Source organism: Panicum hallii, chromosome 6 (assembly GCF_002211085.1).
Source record: "Panicum hallii strain FIL2 chromosome 6, PHallii_v3.1, whole genome shotgun sequence".
Classification (NCBI taxonomy): domain Eukaryota; kingdom Viridiplantae; phylum Streptophyta; class Magnoliopsida; order Poales; family Poaceae; genus Panicum; species Panicum hallii.
Window position 1 is genome coordinate 37,555,907 of NC_038047.1, and position 18,369 is coordinate 37,574,275.

The 18,369-nt window shown below is 42.1% G+C and overlaps 2 protein-coding genes across 6 annotated transcripts; both read left to right on the plus strand.

Annotated features, from left to right (window-relative positions):
• Window positions 1-1,667: 1,667 nt before the first annotated feature.
• On the plus strand, window positions 1,668-8,398 carry LOC112896375 (probable transcription factor RL9). 3 transcript variants are annotated; one of them, XM_025964315.1, is made up of 7 exons: window positions 1,668-2,823; window positions 2,943-3,019; window positions 3,646-3,691; window positions 3,809-4,013; window positions 6,368-6,440; window positions 7,308-7,366; window positions 8,096-8,398. In XM_025964315.1, the coding sequence occupies exons 1-7, from the start codon at window positions 1,998-2,000 to the stop codon at window positions 8,103-8,105; spliced, it is 1,296 nt and encodes a 431-aa protein (XP_025820100.1). In that variant the 5' UTR covers window positions 1,668-1,997; the 3' UTR covers window positions 8,106-8,398. The 3 variants fall into 3 exon arrangements, with proteins under 3 accessions (XP_025820100.1, XP_025820099.1, XP_025820101.1); XM_025964314.1 differs by lacking the exons at window positions 7,308-7,366; window positions 8,096-8,398 and adding an exon at window positions 6,519-6,970; XM_025964316.1 differs by lacking the exons at window positions 3,646-3,691; window positions 7,308-7,366; window positions 8,096-8,398 and adding an exon at window positions 6,519-6,970.
• A 3,599-nt stretch (window positions 8,399-11,997) lies between these two features.
• LOC112897003 (vacuolar fusion protein CCZ1 homolog) lies at window positions 11,998-18,200 on the plus strand. Of its 3 annotated transcripts, XM_025965163.1 has the most exons (10): window positions 11,999-12,414; window positions 13,135-13,228; window positions 14,388-14,571; window positions 14,748-14,857; window positions 15,741-15,836; window positions 15,949-16,103; window positions 16,167-16,410; window positions 16,573-16,728; window positions 16,959-17,188; window positions 17,636-18,200. In XM_025965163.1, the coding sequence occupies exons 1-10, from the start codon at window positions 12,236-12,238 to the stop codon at window positions 17,664-17,666; spliced, it is 1,479 nt and encodes a 492-aa protein (XP_025820948.1). In that variant the 5' UTR covers window positions 11,999-12,235; the 3' UTR covers window positions 17,667-18,200. The 3 variants fall into 3 exon arrangements, with proteins under 3 accessions (XP_025820947.1, XP_025820948.1, XP_025820950.1); XM_025965162.1 differs by having other exon boundaries at window positions 11,998-12,414; window positions 15,949-16,410; XM_025965165.1 differs by having other exon boundaries at window positions 12,297-12,414; window positions 13,125-13,228; window positions 15,949-16,410.
• Window positions 18,201-18,369: the final 169 nt, after the last annotated feature.

Sequence of the window (18,369 nt, forward strand, 5' to 3'; positions counted from 1 at the left end):
GGTGCACTCTAAGAAAATTCAGTGCACACATGCATATGTAAATAGGCGGGTTTGTATATCACAAATTGAACACCAGTAAATGGAGCTCAACCCATCGTAAGGTTGTTTCCATGTATTGTATATTATTGATGCATTAGCTTATGTAGGAAGCAAACACATTAAAGGATTTATTTAAGATAAAAGCAAAAAAAGTACAACAATTGACCAACAATTTAAGGGTTTTGTGAGAAAACCAATATTCAATTAGTGGTCCAGAGCAGAAAACCTTATAAAGCTCCAATGCCATTTCGGAAGTCATACAAACACCTTCCTGCAGTCGGTTAGAGTCAGGGGGTATTTGACATTCAATATAATGGGACTATGGGAGTCGTAGGGGTAAACCAACAACGTGCAAGTTGAAGAGATTTTTTTACCAAAATCCCAAGTTGCAACTTGGTTTTTTAATCTTTTCCTGATAGAAAATGTAATATATGACAATAGGTTTTTTCCAGCATGCCATTGCGTCATATACAAAAATAACGTATATATGCCAACATAATGTTATATCGTTAAAACATTAATTAAGTACTCACATGTGAAAAAAGTACATGCAAGCTAACATGAAAGATTTTGATACTCAACCTGAAGCTACCTAAGCTAGTGTAACAGGAAAGAAGGGCACTTTATTTTGGATGGAGAAAGGTAGCCACTACCATAATAGTACTATTACATACAGATAGAATTGTGAAACTTTATATTTGAAATATTCAGCTTGCTAGATAAAACGAAATTTTGTCCTGATCATAAATAAATATGAACAAAAATATAATTTGGACTTGTTTTGATACTGTTAGGGCTGTCACTTGCTCATGTGTGTGCACACAGGCAAACCTAGCCTTTCTCATAGTACTCACATTCCCTACACCCCTAGCTAGATGAAAACAAATCCATCTCTAGTTTCTCATCTGCCTCAAGACTTCTTAATATCAAACCTAACCATGGCAAGTTGACGACACAAAAAAACAGCTGGATTTAGCCCCAACATACCCTCTTGCCACCTTGAGAGAAGAGGGCAAAAGAAGACAGACAAGGATGGTGGCCCTAGTTTGGTACTAGAAAACTGCAGAAAATAGCTAGTGGCATCACGAAAATGTACAAGTCCAAACATGTTTCATGGTACTTTTCCACCATTTGGAACGGTTAAGCATATATTTATTTTTTTCAAACACATAGGAGGACTACGTATCGTTTCATTAAAAAACACATACTAAATAGCCGTAGGGTACCCTTGCAACCTAATTCCTTACGCCGTGGGAAAGCAAAATGTTGTACTCCTCCCACTCTTCCAACTATATACATATAAAATTATTAATATTAGGGATAGGGCACCCTAGTGTGAAAAGTATGTTTTCGTAGATCTAGTTTCATGATAGCTATTTTTGAGAGCATGTGTAGCTTTGGTGATTTTACTCATGAATACACTCGATCTTGACTTGCAGTGGTCCCGCCGCTAGGGTTGTCATCTTCTCGTGCCTGCGCACCAGCGACCCTGGCCTCTTATATAGTAGACATACTCTCTCTCTCTCTCTCTCTCTCTCTCTCTCTCTCTCTCTCTCTTCACTGGTGCGTATTTATACTCATCTGATGAGTCTCTTTCTCACATGTCTCCGGCCCTTTAATACCATAACCTAACAGAGACAAGTTGACAACACAAGAAACCAATTGAATTCAGCTGCCCTAAAATCTCATCTTCCTTGACATCTCAAGAGGATCGGAAGAGGGACGAACAGGAGAGAGAAAGCCCTGGCTCTAAGCTAGCAGCTAGTGTGATACTGATAGCAACACACACACAAAAAGGAGAGGAAAAAAAGAGGCACCATACACACACCGCAAACACGCAAGCAGAAGCAAACATTTCCCAAAGAACACCACCAAGAACCTTGGTCGTTTGCCTTTCTTCCCTCCCTTACGCTAGCGCTAACGCTAGCCGCCGCCAAGGGATCGGAGGGGCTGCATCTATGGAGGCGCGGGCAGCGTCGGCGCCGGACCTGTCGCTGCACATCAGCCTGCCGAGCAGCGCCGCGTCGCCGCCGCCCGCGCCGGGGCGGCTGGGCGCCGCCGCTGGTGGGGGGCGAGGTGCGCAGCCGGCCGCGGGAGGGGACCCGTGGCGCCGGCTGAACGGATCCACGGCGTCCACCGAGCTGTCGCTCTCGCCGCCGCCGCGGCAGGAGGCGGCTGGGGACGTCCTGCCGTGGCGGTTGCGCCCGCCAGCGGCAAATAACGCCGCGTCGTCGTCCACCTCCGCAGCCACGGCGGAGGCGGCGTCGCTCGTGCCGGTGACCGTGCCGCGGCTCTCGCTTGACGCCGCGACGGAGGCGGCGCGGGCGCGGCCAATCAACGGGGTGCCCGTCTACAGCAGCCCGAGGGCCGCCGGCCATCCGTTTCTAGGCGCCGGCGAGTACCGCCAGGGCCACCCAAAGGTCGGCCTCTACAACCCCTACCACGCCTCGTCGTGGCCCTCGTCACTGCGCTCCACGACGACGTCCCCCGCCGCGGCGCCCTCGGCGTCCGACCCCGCGGCGGCGTTCCTCTCGCCGTCCGCGTACCACCGGATGCTGTCGGGCACCGGCCGCCTCCACCTCCACGGCGTGCTCGCCGACACGTTCCGCGGCTACGGCGGGCACCACCAGCAGCAGCAGCAGCACTTCGGCAGCCTTGCCTCGGCCCGCTACATGCCCAAGTTCCCGGCCTCCCGGCGCGGCATGCGCGCGCCGCGGATGCGGTGGACGAGCAGCCTCCACGCGCGCTTCGTCCACGCCGTCGAGCTCCTCGGAGGCCACGAGCGTGAGTCTCCTCCCCGGCTTACTCATCAGCTCCAGCAATCCAAAACCTTTTCTTGGCCATAATCTCGGATCATTTCATGCGGGATTCATCTCCTCCCCTGGCCTCTCTCCGGCACGCAGGGGCGACGCCCAAGTCGGTGCTGGAGCTGATGGACGTGAAGGATCTGACGCTAGCGCATGTGAAGAGCCATTTGCAGGTTGAGTTCCGAGCTCTGTTGGGGGCTCCTCTTTCAATTCTTTAATTTTGTGTTTTATTCATCTGTTCTTCCTTCTTGTTGGGGCTCGGCTCATGTACAAGAAGGTCAAATCTTGATCTGCCTGGGCACAGACTCCGATGGATGTGTTCAGTGACTGAGACTGAATGAGAGAGAAAGTCAGACGTGATTGTGCAGATTAGCCATGAAACTGCCATCCCTAGAGAGAGAAGGGGAGCTAGTTGCTAGAGCCTAGAGAGAGATTCTAGAGAGAGATGAGATGTGTGGGCGTGTGTGCGAGAAAAGGTGCCATCATTGCACAATAATGCATTGCGTGTCTGCTCCTGCAAGCCGCCCAATCCCCAAAGCAGTGAGCGCTCAGCCCGCCAGCCAGGCAACATGGAGGGAGAGCAGAGAGAGGAGAGAGAGCGAGAGGGAGAGAGAGAGGCCATAGCAATTTCCTTTGGACAGTTCTTGGTGCTCTGTTTCGCTGCCATGCATTTCTTTCATCAGTAACCTTTATGATCTGCTGCGCTTCAAGTCTTTTTCCCCTCTTCTCCGTCCCAAGCAGATAGTGTGTCTGCAGCTTTGCTTTCTTGGTCATTCTTTTGTTGATGCTCCTTTTACAGATGTATAGGACCGTGAAGAGCACTGACAAACCTGCAACCTCCTCAGGTAAGAAAATTAAACCACCCATTGCACATTCTCCATTGATGAAAGGCCTATCAAGTGTTCTTCCTCAAAAAACTCACTGTCAAGCTGCCATCTCTGTGATTCCTTGACATCAATTAGGTCCAGTGGACGGCGGTGGCTCCGGCGACGACGACCTCCCAGATGCTGGCCAGGCTCCATCAGCTGGCGAGGATGCGAGCCCGCAGCCGTTCACCCGCCGATCCGCCTCCTCGGAGGGTGCAGCGAGCCATGCCGGCGGCGATGTTGAGTGCTCCTCGGCTGAGGATTCCGATGGCGGCCGGGCACGCAGCGGCGCTTCATCAAGGTATGAACACTTCCTAATCATCATGTCTTAGATCTCGTTCCGCCTGCTGGTTGTTGCGCGAATTTGAACTGTTTATTTGCTTCTTTATCTGGAGATAGAGTGGCTTATCATCATAAGATAACGCGATCACAATCACAATTAGCTTATTAAGAGCAAAAATTCCGAAACTTTGTTAGTTTATTTGCACTTTAAAGTTGTCAGCAGAAGTTGTACGATCTGAGACGGCTAAAGCTCAAAAGAAGATAGGCCCTACACACACATGCACACAGAGGTAGTGGGAGAGAGAGATTGACTCACTTGATCAGCAGCATGGCACCTCCAATGCAAGAGCCTGTGCTAGTACTGTAGTTTCTTGGGATTAGGCCTTGTCCTCTTCTCATCTTTCTCTCTAGGAGGCTGCTGCTTTTGCCTTTTCTTATCACTGCGACGCTGCCGCTAGCTCCAGGGACCAGGGGCTCCTTTGACCTCTCACAAAGTCACAACTTTGAATGCACATGCACACCTACAAATGTGAATTCGAAGTCTAGCACTTGTCATCCATCTTGTATTCTTGTTGTTAGCTGGTTGTGTGCTCTTCACCTCTCACATTGCTTGATGAGAATACAAACCGTTAGAAGTACCAACGTTATTTTTTTTGCGAGGAATTAGAGAGTACCAAATGATATGTTATTGTTCCTATTTCACTCGAAAAAAAGGAATGTTCTTATTCATATTAGGAGAAAAGAGGAGGAAAATAAAGCATGCATGTCGATTATGGTACATTGTTCTACACACTCCTACGTGCGCCTTTTCTTGTGAGCCCATCCGGTTCCAGGATCGATGATATTTGCTGTCAATATAACTGGCCAGCTAAAGTCAGTGTTCACAAAAAAAAGTGCCGATCAGGTGAATTTGTACACATGTCCACCATCCCCTGCTGTCACTAGATCCCCACATATTGAAGTGCTCCAAGACTACATATTTCTTGACTAAATGTGGTGGTTGTGTTATCTCATATGCTTCTTCTAAAAAACTATCCACATGCTTACCCCAAGGAGCTCTACGAGGTATACTACATGACAGTACCAAAACAATATTAGTATTTTTAAATAAAAAAATACTAATGTTAAAGAAATAGTAAAGAGGTCAGGCTAGGAATTTGGGATTCACAAATCCAATTTTATATTGTTTGTCATTTCTGGAAAAGAATGATACAACATTGATCAATATGGTATGTAGATGTGTGGATGGCATTTAAAATTTTGTAATTATTTTAATGGCATCGGGCACATAAAAAATCATTTGAGTTTTGCAAATAATTAAGTGATATAATTAATTTGAAATATGTTATAAAAAAGGATTGATCTAAGCTTTTGAAAAGAAAGTTCATCGGGTCATTGCCTCAGTGGCAACTCCTTGATATTCTGAGGAAGCAATAAAACATGACATATAATGAAGGAAATTAAATTTTAAAATGAATAGGCAGGACAGAGGAAATTATGTTGCAACAATTGGTGATAATATCAAGGTGAGATGGTGTGTTGATACTGAATTTCTTTAGGAAATTTTTTGTTAGTTTATTACTCCCTCTAGTCACAAAGTTTTATCATTTAAGATAGTGACATGGTCACCAAGACACTAGTTTAATATTTATATATTGTGGTACATGTGCAAACATACTAAGTAAAGTTATAATATTTTGAAGCTACTTTTGAATACAAATATAGTCATACACTCATAACATTTTCAACAATTTCATTCAAATTATTCAAGATAGATTGGCACTCAATGTTCAAACATGTTAACTTTGTGTAATCCAAAGTGGTAGATATTTGTACATGAAGGGTTCAGTCACATTTTCTTATCTTGATATGCCGATGAAGTACAAGAATTTGACATCATTATGTCTTGAAAGGAATATTAACGATCTATACAAAGTACAATAAAAAGGGTGAAACCAATAAAAAAATTTATCATCTTCGAATTAGAAACATGCATGCTATTGGGTGATCTATGCATGATGGCTTAATCGAACTACACAATATGTAGTAGTTAGGCGCATTCCCATGAGATTGGAGCTGTTCATGTACTGAAAAGTGAAAACAATTGTACACCAACACTGTGACCCTTTTAATGACCTATTTCCTAGCTAGAAATTAAGGAGCTGTACGTGACCTATGACTACCTAGGCATTTTGTGTTGATTGTTGTCCTTGACTAGTCTGAATTTAAAGCATGGCACAAAAGGTAGCGGCAGTACAAGCAGTAGAGCATTATGCAGTAGTAATACTAGCATTTGCTAACGGCAGGCTGCATGTACTTATACACCTTATAGCTTAGCAGCAAATTAATTTTCCAAACAAAACTTCTTTTCAGAGATCAATGGCCACCACCAGCTGCATGCAATGCGGACACCCATCGTTCAGTTGGCATATCATCCACCATTGAGGTACCATTAATCTCGTTGTTTCTCTTCAATTCATATCTCTCACTTCATAATAATCATATGATTGCACATTTGGGTCAGGATATGGAGCCTTGTGGGTCAGTTGGCTTGCACCAGGTACCCAACCATGAAATGAGCTGCCCTAGCCCTAGCCTGGAGTTCACGCTGGGGCGAGCGAACTGGAATGTTGCGGAACATGACTAGCAGCGCTAGCTATATATACACGTGCATTGCATATTAGTTCAACACTTCAATTATACTGCTTACGATACTTTGGTCGGTCAAGAATTTAGCAATGCGATGAAACAAAAGATGGGATATTATTAGTTTTGTTTTGGTCAGAAGACACATCATAGTCTTGCAAAGGTATATATGGTAGTTTGTTCATGAGGGTAATGTAGAGAAGGGAGCTTAAAAATGTATGTACATCATGATGGGTGGGGTGCTAATGAATGCATCATGTGGCACGTGGAAAAGAAAAAGGAAATCTAACCAGATGATGATTATTCCTTTTGTTTTGTGATGCGTATGTATCCACATACTTATTCTTTTGGGTTCTCATAATTTCGTCATCAAGTTAGCTTAATATTTTCTAAACTACTCCACCAGTTTAAAATAAATGTTATGTGCATATTAAAGAGCATCATGATTATTATTGTGATACATGTGTTAGCCTTATGTTCAAGGTAATATGATTCTAGACAAGGTAATGCGATACATGGAGAAAGATGGTTTGCACACCTCCAAGAGCTCCCAAAATTGTTTTGTTCCTTTTTTCTCTAGCAATGTTGTGCCCACTATTACAAAAAAATTATGTATAGCAAAAGTTATCGAGAATCACCCACTTTGTACTTTTCGGTGCATTTTCAGAAAGCAACTACAAAGACACATGGTGTGATCCTTCATCCATATGGGTGTACAAACAAGATGTAAAGTTTTATATCGCTTCATATCTTGTTGTACAAAATCATAAAATGTTGTATTGTTTTCAAGTGTATATATACTTTATAACAATTCCATCCTATGTAGTTGAGAACCACAGAACGAATAAGCACCAACGAAGAACACAAAGGCATATTATGGTTCTGCACCGTACTAGGCATTAGCAAGAAAATCGGTTCATTGCCCCATCAGCATGCAGTATTGTCTCTATATACAGCACCCTCCACATCATTTCCCAGCACTGTTAGAGAGAGCCACTCAAAATATAGAAAGTTTTAGCTACTATATGCAACAAACTTGAAATATTATTTTTGAACTGCATAGGTAGGTGATAAGAAAAGATGGGTGAATCACAGATACTTCAACAGAGGTAGGTTTACGAGTTGAAGTTGGATCAAACCTATTGTGCTTTTAAAAAGATAGTGTTACTGATTTTGCAAGATTGTTGAAGGAACAGAAGTTGGCAACACGTACTCTGAACCACAAAGTCATATAGAGTATTAACAATATATTACACTACTCCTTGAGAATATTTAGGACTTATTTTTTATAGAAAAGGTGGTGTTTTTTTAGAAGAGTATAAAAAGGTGGTGATAGGATCCAAATCCATGGGATCTAGTACAAATGTGAACAAAACTTCCCAAAGTGTTCCTCCTCTTCCAAACAGAGAGTATTAACAAAAATATTACTATCACATATATGCTTATCCTTTTCAGGTCGCAATAGGACAAAATGGTGCAAACAAAAAAAGGACCAAAGGATGGCAAAAGGAGGCAGCCCAATCATAAAGCAATGGATTGCAAAATCATTTTAGCAGTGGTCCATGTTTGTCTGTCCCCTCATTGATGTCATTCTATCGTTCTCTCTTACTTTGTCAGCTCTTCTGCTCAGTGTAACCAGTACCACAGCCCACAGGAAGGAAGAGAGAGAGAGAGAGAGAGAGAGAGAGAGAGAGAGAGAGAGAGAGAGATAGGCAAAAAAGATGGCAACAGCACAAAGAAAATAAAGGAAATAAAGGCATGTTCTGTGTAGCATCTGTGTGATGTTACTGTGCCCACTTGAATGTTTTGTCAGATCTCTCTCTTTCTCTCCTTTCCTCTCCCTGCCTAGCGCCATGCCACATTCATTTGCATGGGGCCTTTTGGCACCGTGCAGATGGGGATGGCTAGCTTTGGACCACGGCGCGTATAGCGCTGTTGCTCATTCATCGCGGTGTGACCTTTATTTTCACCTTTTTACCGTTATTTAAAAATTTGCTTTTGAACTTTTATGTAAAAAAGTATCGGGAGGGATCTCTAGATGCAGAGTTAACAGTTACTGTAGCTAGCTCAATTCATGATGTTCTTATCGAGTAAATAGAGATCTGTAGTCCAACGTTGGAATGTCACCAGGAGAACGAAATTTGAAGATTTGGCCTTGGAGATTTCAAAGTTTTGTAGCTAAAGTAGCAACTTTTGGAAGTACCTTTCAGTGTTACGTCTTGCTTGCTTGGTGTCTTTTCAACGACGGTAAGAAACTTTTATATATCTGATAACATAGTAAAAAAGAACTCCAGTTCTTTACACCCACAAAATTTGTATAATTTATTATCGGAGCAGCATACTTTATTTTGGCACATATATAGTCAATCATGTTGGTTTTTTGATATTTTTTTCACATAAGTAAATAAGTTGTGATATTTGTTTTGTAACTGTTATATAAAAATATACAAAGAAACGTCAAACTCACTTAACTCTTGAATGTACAGTGCACCTTCTTGTGCATTTCTTTTCTAGCTACTTCCTCATGACTCGAATATAAGTCCATTGTCTGTACTTGGGCACAATTGCACAATATTTAAAGTAAATAAGTTCCAATGTCCTCCACTAAAAATGTGAAGAATTTGGAGTAAAAATTTGATTTTGGATAGCTAAAATACGGCCAATAAAAAGGAATGAACTCCATAGTTTGAAATCAGCAAGGTGTACTAGAGATTTCTTAGATTCTCTGTTCTGTAGTTCGGACTTCTCTAGTACATACTACCTCCGTTCAACAAACATTTAGAAATAGAGGTAGTAGCATGCAAAAATAAATAAAGAAATAGAGCTAGTATATATTTTTAATGTGAAATGGAGGTACTGTATTGTATCCCATTCATAAGTTTTCTTCATCTCCATACTGCTAATAACACACTGCCTCGCTAGTCATGTGTGCCTCCTGAGCATGGGGTGCTTGCACTTGCCAGATTACTGTATTGAAGAAATGAAGAATAAAATACCCATCTATAGTTGTGCACCAGGACCAGGGTATGCATGGATGCATATTTTCCGCCACTCGGCACCGTACATGCAGTGATTTTGCGGGCTGAGATATGAGAAGAGAGCTGTTATTAATAATAACAAGACTAAGCACATGCTTGGATGCACTAAGGGTTATAAAAATAAACATGATCGATAGGGATTATAATTAAGAAGAATAATTTGGGATGTTTGGATCCTTGGATTTTAACATTGCTTTTGCCCTTAACATCCGTTTCGCTCTCTCTAAATAATCTGGATGGCTGGATTTTTTTATAATAATCCACACGCAATAATGCAAGCTGTTTGGATCCCATAGGGATTTTTTAGCTGATTTCATAAAATTCAAAAGGACCACAGACGCGTGTGAAAAATACGAGTGGAATGTCGTGGGGGTTCTCTCTGCAAACGAGCGTACGTACAAGCGAGAAAACCCTCACGACACTTGTGCTAATTTATTAAAGGCGTGGTCACCAGTACTCTTGGCATGCGGCAGCAGTACACACGTACGCTACCGACGGTGCAGCAATGGTCTACAGTCCGGGACGCTTCAAACGCGTGCAAGCGTCGCAATAGCTAGGCGGCGCTCTCTTTTGAAACGCGTTTGACTCGATCGGCCGTACGTGTGCCCGTGCGTGCACCGAGGGGCGGTTGCAACACGTTGCTTAATTCCGTCGTGACAGGAAAATGAGGAGGGAGTGGACATGCAGCGCGACAATATCTAGTTTTCTTTTACCGCAGCCCATTAATTCACGCCTATGTAGCAGCATACTACTGCAGCGGCCCGTACGTGCACGTGCGCTTAGTGACCAGTGTTGTGTAACTGATCCACAAATGTGTTTTTGTCTCTGCGTCAACTCATGATGATGTATTGATCAGTGTTTGATTTACTATTTTACTCCCTCCGTTCCAAATTGTAGTTCGTTTTGGCAAACTAAGATACATAAATTTAATTTTACTATGTATGTAGACACAATCTATGTCTATATCTAGATGCATAACAAATCTATGTATCTAGATTTGTCAAAACGACCTATAATTTGGAACGGAAGGAGCACTGTAATATGCTTATTAGCGTCTGGGTTTACTGTATACATATATTTGTGTTCGAGTAGCTAGCAATGTACTGTAATTTGATATCAGTTCAACGCATTACGCAACAAAACCTTGCTGCAAGGGCTATAGATCGACCAGCAGGTAACATTAAGACTCAGTGGCATTAGCTAGCTAGCCGCCCGGCCCAGCGTTCAGCCACCACGTACGTATCACCATCTTTCGGAGTTGGTGCACGTAGTGGCAAAAGAGATGTCCTGCTGTGAGATTGCAGTGTGATTAATTGGTGCTTGATTCATCATTTACTACCACTGCTGTATGAATAAACAATTATCAAATTAGACACATGAGCAAGGAATAATTTAGTCTACAAATCGAACAAATAACGTAACATCACGAACAGACGAATCTACAAAATAAACAAAATAGATCCGCATGCGGAATAATTTAATCTACAAATTAATAAATAATTTACCATCATGAATAAATTAGTGAATAAAATGGCTCCACAGATGAACAAGTTATTATTATAGGCAAACAAAATATATCCACTTCACGGACATATTATTATTACATGCCAACAAAATAAATACAAAAATGAATAAATAAACCAGTTTAAGTCGCCAACTAACTACTCTACTACGATGCAAACAAATTAGTGTCCATTGAGCAATAATCTTTTCCCATGCAAACAGATAATTTCACTGCAAAAACAATTGAGTGTAAGTTTATTAGCATCCGATCATATATTAATAAAGATGAATGATATGAACCATAATCTAAAGAAATAATGGCCACATGAGAATTGAAAATAAAAATAAATAAAAAGGAAAGAGAACACAAAAATGATTTAATAAATGTACAGAGAACTTGAAGAAAAAAAAGGAAAGGGAAATAAAAATTTAATGTAAAAAAAATAGAAAATGAGAACAAAAATTAGAACATGAGAAGAGAAGAAAGGAGAAAGATACATAAAGAGAAAAAACCTACGGTATCATATGTCGGTGAAGGAATACCGATACGAGGGTTAGAAATAGAAATGAAATGGAGAAAATAGGAAGGGAATGAATATAAAAGGAAACCACAAACCCGAAAGAAAAAGTAAAACGAAAAGGGTTGCCTGCAAATGGGCCGTAAACTTCGAGGCCGGCCTGCGCTGTCACGACTTCCACCGGCCCGTCCGCTAATGCCTAGGAGAGACAACATTGTATGGGCCCGTCTGCCCGTGCCTATTGGGCCGTTCGTCCGCGCACCACCACCGCCGACCGACCGGCGCATCCACATCCCACCGGTCCACGCCTGCCTCCCCTCCCCTCCTCTCTCCCGACCACCGTGGCCGCGACCTCACGCCACCCAACCACCCTACTGGCCGCGCCCGCCGGATCTCCCTTCTTCCCCCGGTGACGAGCCCCCGCAGGCCGCAATTCGGATCGCGAGGTCGCCCCAGCTCTCCCCGGGTCGCTCCCTTGCCGCTGTGCTCACCGTCCCTCGCGGGTGACCCCCCACTCCGGTGGGTCGCGGTTCCGGATGGGGCTCTCGGCGGCCGCCGCGGGCGACGGGGCGCAGCTCTGCGTCTTCGACCTCCGGAGGGGGCAGCAGGAGGGCCAGGAGCTCGACAAGATCCTCTTCTTCCACCCCGCCGACTGCCCCATCCTGCTCCAGCTCTCCGTCATCGGGCTCTGCGAGGGGATCGTCACTTTCACAAGGTCGCCTTCTCCGCCCTCCCTCGCCGACGCTAGCCGGTTACTGCATTACTCGAGCGAATCGTCCATTTGGCGACCTTCAACTTGTTTCCTTGTTATGTTCCTGAAAGTTAGTTTAAGAGAATTTGCACTCACCATCGTGGAGTAGCATAACAGGACCTAGCCTTGTATCCTGAGCTCAAGATGTGATATCTATAAAATCCATGTTGATGCAAATTCGGCATGCAATGGGAATCCAAGGTGGATTAATTTTGTTTCATTTCAAAACATTAGTGAGTAATTTTGCGGTGTGAGATCCAGCTTAAATTTTTTTAACCAACAGCAAAATTGGGACCTGTTCTGAGCGTAGTAAAAGCTCAAGTGTTTGTTCCTATGAGATTGTAGTGGTCAAAAGGCTTGCATATGCATATTTTGCATCTTAACTTAAGTAGCAGAAATTGCACATTAGTTTGTTTTGTCGAGATTTCACACATTCTAGTAGAGCTCTAGAGAACTCCACTTCTTTTGATGATTACTCCAACTGACATGCGGGATGAGTTCAGAAGATCGGGACTCTTCAAAAGCAACATTTCCTTTGTGCTTTACATTATGTCTTTTGTTTAGTCTTTTACTATCCATCCCAACAAGTCACTAAATATTCATGAGTTCGTTTGTGCTATTTCTTCTATTGCCTAATTTCTCTGGGTCTATTCATCTTATTTCTCCTGTTTTAGTTATGTGCAGAATATTTTCTCCTGAAGAGGATTGTGAAGTTATAGAATCTGAGAAACGCTCCCAAGTTTTTTATCAAGCGGAACCTGATATTTGGATGGTTCTGGTAATGGATCTCGACTCTATGCATACTTTAATAGTTTGCCTCTGGGTTTAGGTGAACTTCGGTTTTCAAGTTTTTACATGCATTTCATTTCTGTTTGCTAGTTCTTCTGGTTCACTACTGTTCATGCATAAATGTTTTATTTCCATGATGTCACTGAGTATGCTTCTTGGCAGCATTGTTCTTTTTACCAACATGTGGAAGTTGATTACTTGATAGTTCACTTAAAGAACATCATGAATACCTTGTATTGTTGTTATTGAATATTACTGGTCACTAAAGCCTCATGATATTAATTTTAGAGTTAGGAGAGTATTTCTATGCTGGCACCAAAACCTTCCCTGTCTCTTCATGTCATACAACAATGCCAATGTAGGTTTAACTTGGCTATGTCTATATTTTCACAGAACCATCTTCCAAAATAGCATGAGGCTTATTGTGGAGATGTGATCTTCTCCTGAGGGAACTAGGACTCCATTTAGCGCCCATGCCGATTCATCCCACCCAACAAACAAAGTCATGCGTACATATTAACCTTCCCCTGGTCTAAGGGATAGCGTATGGTCTAAAGCTCGCCATTTATTCACTCGTAGGAACCCCCTTTTTTTACGAACCTACACCGTCATTGGAAAAGTCAAACAACTATTACACATCCGCAGCAAGGTTCGCTATCGCTGTTCCGCTATTGGATTTGGAACAACCCTTTCCGAGGGTAGCATTAGTTTAGTTTAAGCATATTTCCCTTGCCCGAGGATACGAATTCGAGCTATTAATTGAAAAGGCAGGGAAGGATATCTCGGAACTGCAGCAGGCAGTTCCGAAAAACAGGACCCCCAGTTTTAGCTCGTTTTAGAAGGCAATCTGAGGGTTTTCCGTTTTAAGGTAGAAACATACACAGGGCTAGTCAAACGTGCCATAAACGGGCCAAAAGAATGGCCATTTTCTCTCAGTTTAACCGATGGTTAAATCTCGTCAACCAAAAACAGGCAGAGGATACAGATTTCATGCGATAGATCAGCGACCATTACCTGTGTTCTTTCTCTTGCAAAATTGTTTTTGCCCCCTTTACACCAATGTGAGTTGAATGATTGTAACATCTTGTGCTCACTTATAGTTAGCCATCTTGTGCTCACTTATAGTTAGCATGGAATTTGATTTGTAGGTTGTGGAAAAAACCAAGGACAACGAATCGACCTGGCGTTGTGGTGCACTGCAAGGGATCCTTAAAGAGGCCCATTCCCTTTTCACAATGTTCCATGGACCAATCCGAACTTTACTTGACAGGCAACCCAGTGCCGAACTTGCCCGTGGTCACCTCCGCACATTTCTCACAGATTATTTGAGTGGTGAGTCTAGTTTTCCTTTTGTTTACGGCTGTTATAATTATGTTTGTTGTCATGGTCTCTTGAAATTTGCAAGGGTGCAAAAAAATTGTTGCCCTTGAAAAGAGGCTTACTATACTATTTGAAAATATTTGGTAATCTAATCCCACATATATCTGTTGTTTTATGCTCTGGAGCAGATTTTCATGTTGGTAAAAAGTTACAGTTCCCAGCCTACCGTGACAGCCTAAAGGAGAGGGGAACAATCCAAATGCTCACAATACCAAGAGAAGTAGCACTTGAAGTTCAGGTAAGCTGTATTTCTGTTACTATCATTTTTTAATAGAAACATCCTTTTTTCTCTTACTCCCCTGATTAGTTTAAAACATTTCCACTGTGTTTAGTTACCTTTAACTACTTTTATCTGAAAAGTTTGGCTTCCTTATTGAATGCGCTCAGTATAAGGGATAATTTTGATTCACTCAGTATAAACCAGTTCCTATCCTGAAACTGGTTGGTTTAGGATATAAATTCTATCACAGCTCCTATATCTTGTTTCCACATAACGAAGCATATTCTGAGTTTGACCAAATGCAAGGGATTCTGAGTTTGTCCTATGTCAAACTATCCTAAGTTTGACCAAATTTATAGAGAAGAATATTAACATCTACGACATCGTTGAAGTAAACTGTGAAAACATATTTCATGATATATCTAATGATGCTCATTTGATATAATAACTATTATTTTTCTTCTCTATAAACTTTGTCAAACTTAAATTTTTTTTGACTAAGGACAAACTCAGAGTCCCTTATATTCGAGGACGATCTTTATGGGTTTGGTTTGCACAAAGCCTTCTTGGCTGATCTATTAATATGTTTTTTGGGAAGGCTTACTGTTGACATTCATTAGTTGTGCCTTATATTTATGTTAGATACGGTTGCTTTTTATTGTAGGTAATTACACAGAGAGTTGTTCTAGATAAATAGAAGGTTGTTTTCTGGAAAAATCTTTCAGGAATGATTTGATCAGTATTTACTCTTTCAAACAGCATTTGTCCTTTTGGACTACCCTCCAGCAGTAGTGTGTAAATGTCATATTTGCAGTATCATCTAGAATCATACTGTTTGCAAATTGCAGTAGTTGTACATATTTGTTTTTTCGTTCCAACCATTGATGTATTAGTGTTTCAGTCACTCACCACAGTTCTTGGATCATGTCTTGGAAATATCACCTGCCAATCGCTCGTATTATTTGAAGACCTATTGGTGTCTACAACTCTGCCTCCGGTATGGTCACTGTAATCAATACTTCGCTTGGAATTTGATCTGCTTTGGCTGATTTACGAGCATTTGGTTCTTTTGTCATTAAGGATTTGGAGTTTTTTTTTTCTTTCTACAGGATGATACTTTAAACCTATATACTTATGCTGTCCTGAGGTTAACTCCTCGTGCCTTATCTTCCAATGCAAGCTCTTGGTCCTATTTGCGGAAAGGAACTTCTGTTAATGCAGGCCCTACTTCAAGTTCATCAAATGGAACAACTGCAGGAGAAAGGTACCATAGTAGATCTCGTGATACTTCTCCTGATGGACAAAATCAGATGCATCATAATTTCAGGCCTCTCCTGCGTGAGAAATTTTCAAAGGGAAAGGACGGTTTTGTTGCTCCTGATTTCGCAGCTACAGAAGTTCGTGGTGCTGTACCCTTGACTCCAATACTCTGGTTCCAGCAGGCAGAGGAGCGCATGTACCTATGCATTTATCAGCACAAGAGTCTCACTATCCTTTTGCTAATTCCTGCTTCCTCACTAATAAATGGAGAAGAGGGCATCGCTCATGTGAAGAAGCAGATGCTTGAAAATGTGAGTGGCCCATGCATGCTTTCCATCCATTTCGGCGTCTCGTGATGCACTGCTGAGCTACAATACACTGTTCAATGCAAAAAGAACCCATGCTCTGTTTATTTCTTTTTCCTCAATAATATGCCCCTGAATGTATGCCCAGTAATTTGATCAATCTTGCAGGCATCACAGAAGATTGTCACTGTTGAACAGAAACTGACACGCGGATGGGGAGGAGAAAATGCTTATCATGTTAGTGGATATCGTTACTTGCTGGTTGATCCGGACAGAAGGGTATCAAGAGCCTCCCCACCTGGGAAAGTTACCACCCTGGCAAAGGTATACTATCGTGTATTGAGTAAACTACAATGAGTATGATCTCTCTTTTTTGTGTGTGTGTGTGTCATTCAATCATCTGAGAAACGTATATCCTTCCTTATACTATAAATTGTAAGGATTATATCTTGTTGTGCATTGTTAGGTGTTAGACTTTATATTAGGATCAATAACCTTTTTCTAGCTTGTGTTGTCCTTTTCACTTGACTTATACCTGTGCTGAAATTATGCAGGATTCGCTACTTGCCCTCAATAGGCTAAGACAAGAAGTAGATTTGGAGAAGTCAAGATACAGGAGAAGTGACCCCTGTCATGATAAGGATTTTGAAGTATGCATCAGAACAAAAAACAATGCATGGGTGATTGCTAAAATTACTCGAGGAAGGGAGCTTTACATGGCTTTAGAGAAGGGTGGTGAAACACTTCTTTATGCATCCACAGCTGTAGAGAAGTTTAGCAACAGGTAATTTCTTCTCTCTTTGTATTGGCTAATTCCAATTTCGTATTTAGGATATCCATGCATCGTGAATTTGAATAATATATACACATTACATGCGGAGAAGGCTGGTGAAGGATTCTCAAATAATGTCTGATGAAGGATCATGCATATCATGGCTGTCTCTGAATGCCGCAATATAGAATTTCATAGCCCTGTTATTCTCATTATATATACAAAGACCTGTGTGACCAAGCTGCTAACGTTTTGTTGAAGTGGCACTTTTGGCATGGCCATGACTTGGCTTGTTTGCCTAATATTTTTCTTTATGCTTTACATTTCAAAGGCAAAAAACTCAATTCTTTGACAACATTGTTACCTTTACTGATAAGCAGTTCCTAGTTCCCATGAGGGCTTTTACACATATGCGTAACACTGAACCTGGCCTCACTAACTTCTGCATCCCTCTTGCAGGTACTGCGAGGGAGCATTCTCTACGGACTGAAGCATCAGCATGAGATGCCCTCTTTTCCACACACTAGCTCCTTTATACAACTCTCAGTTTTCAGGTGGATCGGTGGCTTCGTTGTAGCGAACTCGGATCTCTATTTGCAAAGGGAATAAGGGATTCATATTCCTATCATTGTACAGCTGCTCTGTTATCATGTGCTGCGTGCCCCCAAAAATATAGCTTAGTCTGGGAATAATGCAGAGCAGGGTGGAGTCTGTTGCTCTCTTACGGCCTCATTTCCTTCCGCGACACATTGCGTTGTGCGCATTTTAGTTTTCTTGTAAATGCTGGCAATGGACCTGGTGAGTGAAAGAGCTCAGCTTAGGATTTGATCCGGTGTTTCAATATTTTGGTGCTGTGTCATGGTTTGAGTTCTACCTACGGAGAGAGAGGCTTAAGAGAGCCTGAGAACGACATGTGGAAAGAGCGCTACCATAACGACATTTGAGTTGTTATTACAGGTTAAAACCACACGGTTGGAAGTCCATGAATCAAATGTTTTGCATGCACATTATATTCAAATGGTCATACCCAAAGTGTCTGCCTTGTGAAGGTATGCTCAGGCGAAATAAGATTGGTTTGGAGTAGCACTAGGCTGTCTAGGCAGCTGGTGTGCTATTCTAACGTGCAGTTCCATGGCTTATCAAACGCTGCCTGCTGATGTATTTGAATTGGGTGAAGCAAAATCCAGAAACAT

Coding starts and splice junctions, on each gene's coding strand:
- LOC112896375 (XM_025964314.1), top strand. CDS start 1,998: ATGGAGGCGCGGGCAGCGTCGGCGCCGGACCTGTCGCTGCACATCAGC. Junction 3,020..3,645: donor ATGTGAAGAGCCATTTGCAG/GTTGAGTTCCGA, acceptor CTCCTTTTACAG/ATGTATAGGACCGTGAAGAG. Junction 3,692..3,808: donor CAAACCTGCAACCTCCTCAG/GTAAGAAAATTA, acceptor GACATCAATTAG/GTCCAGTGGACGGCGGTGGC.
- LOC112897003 (XM_025965162.1), top strand. CDS start 12,236: ATGGGGCTCTCGGCGGCCGCCGCGGGCGACGGGGCGCAGCTCTGCGTC. Junction 12,415..13,134: donor GGGATCGTCACTTTCACAAG/GTCGCCTTCTCC, acceptor AGTTATGTGCAG/AATATTTTCTCCTGAAGAGG. Junction 13,229..14,387: donor CTGATATTTGGATGGTTCTG/GTAATGGATCTC, acceptor TTTGATTTGTAG/GTTGTGGAAAAAACCAAGGA.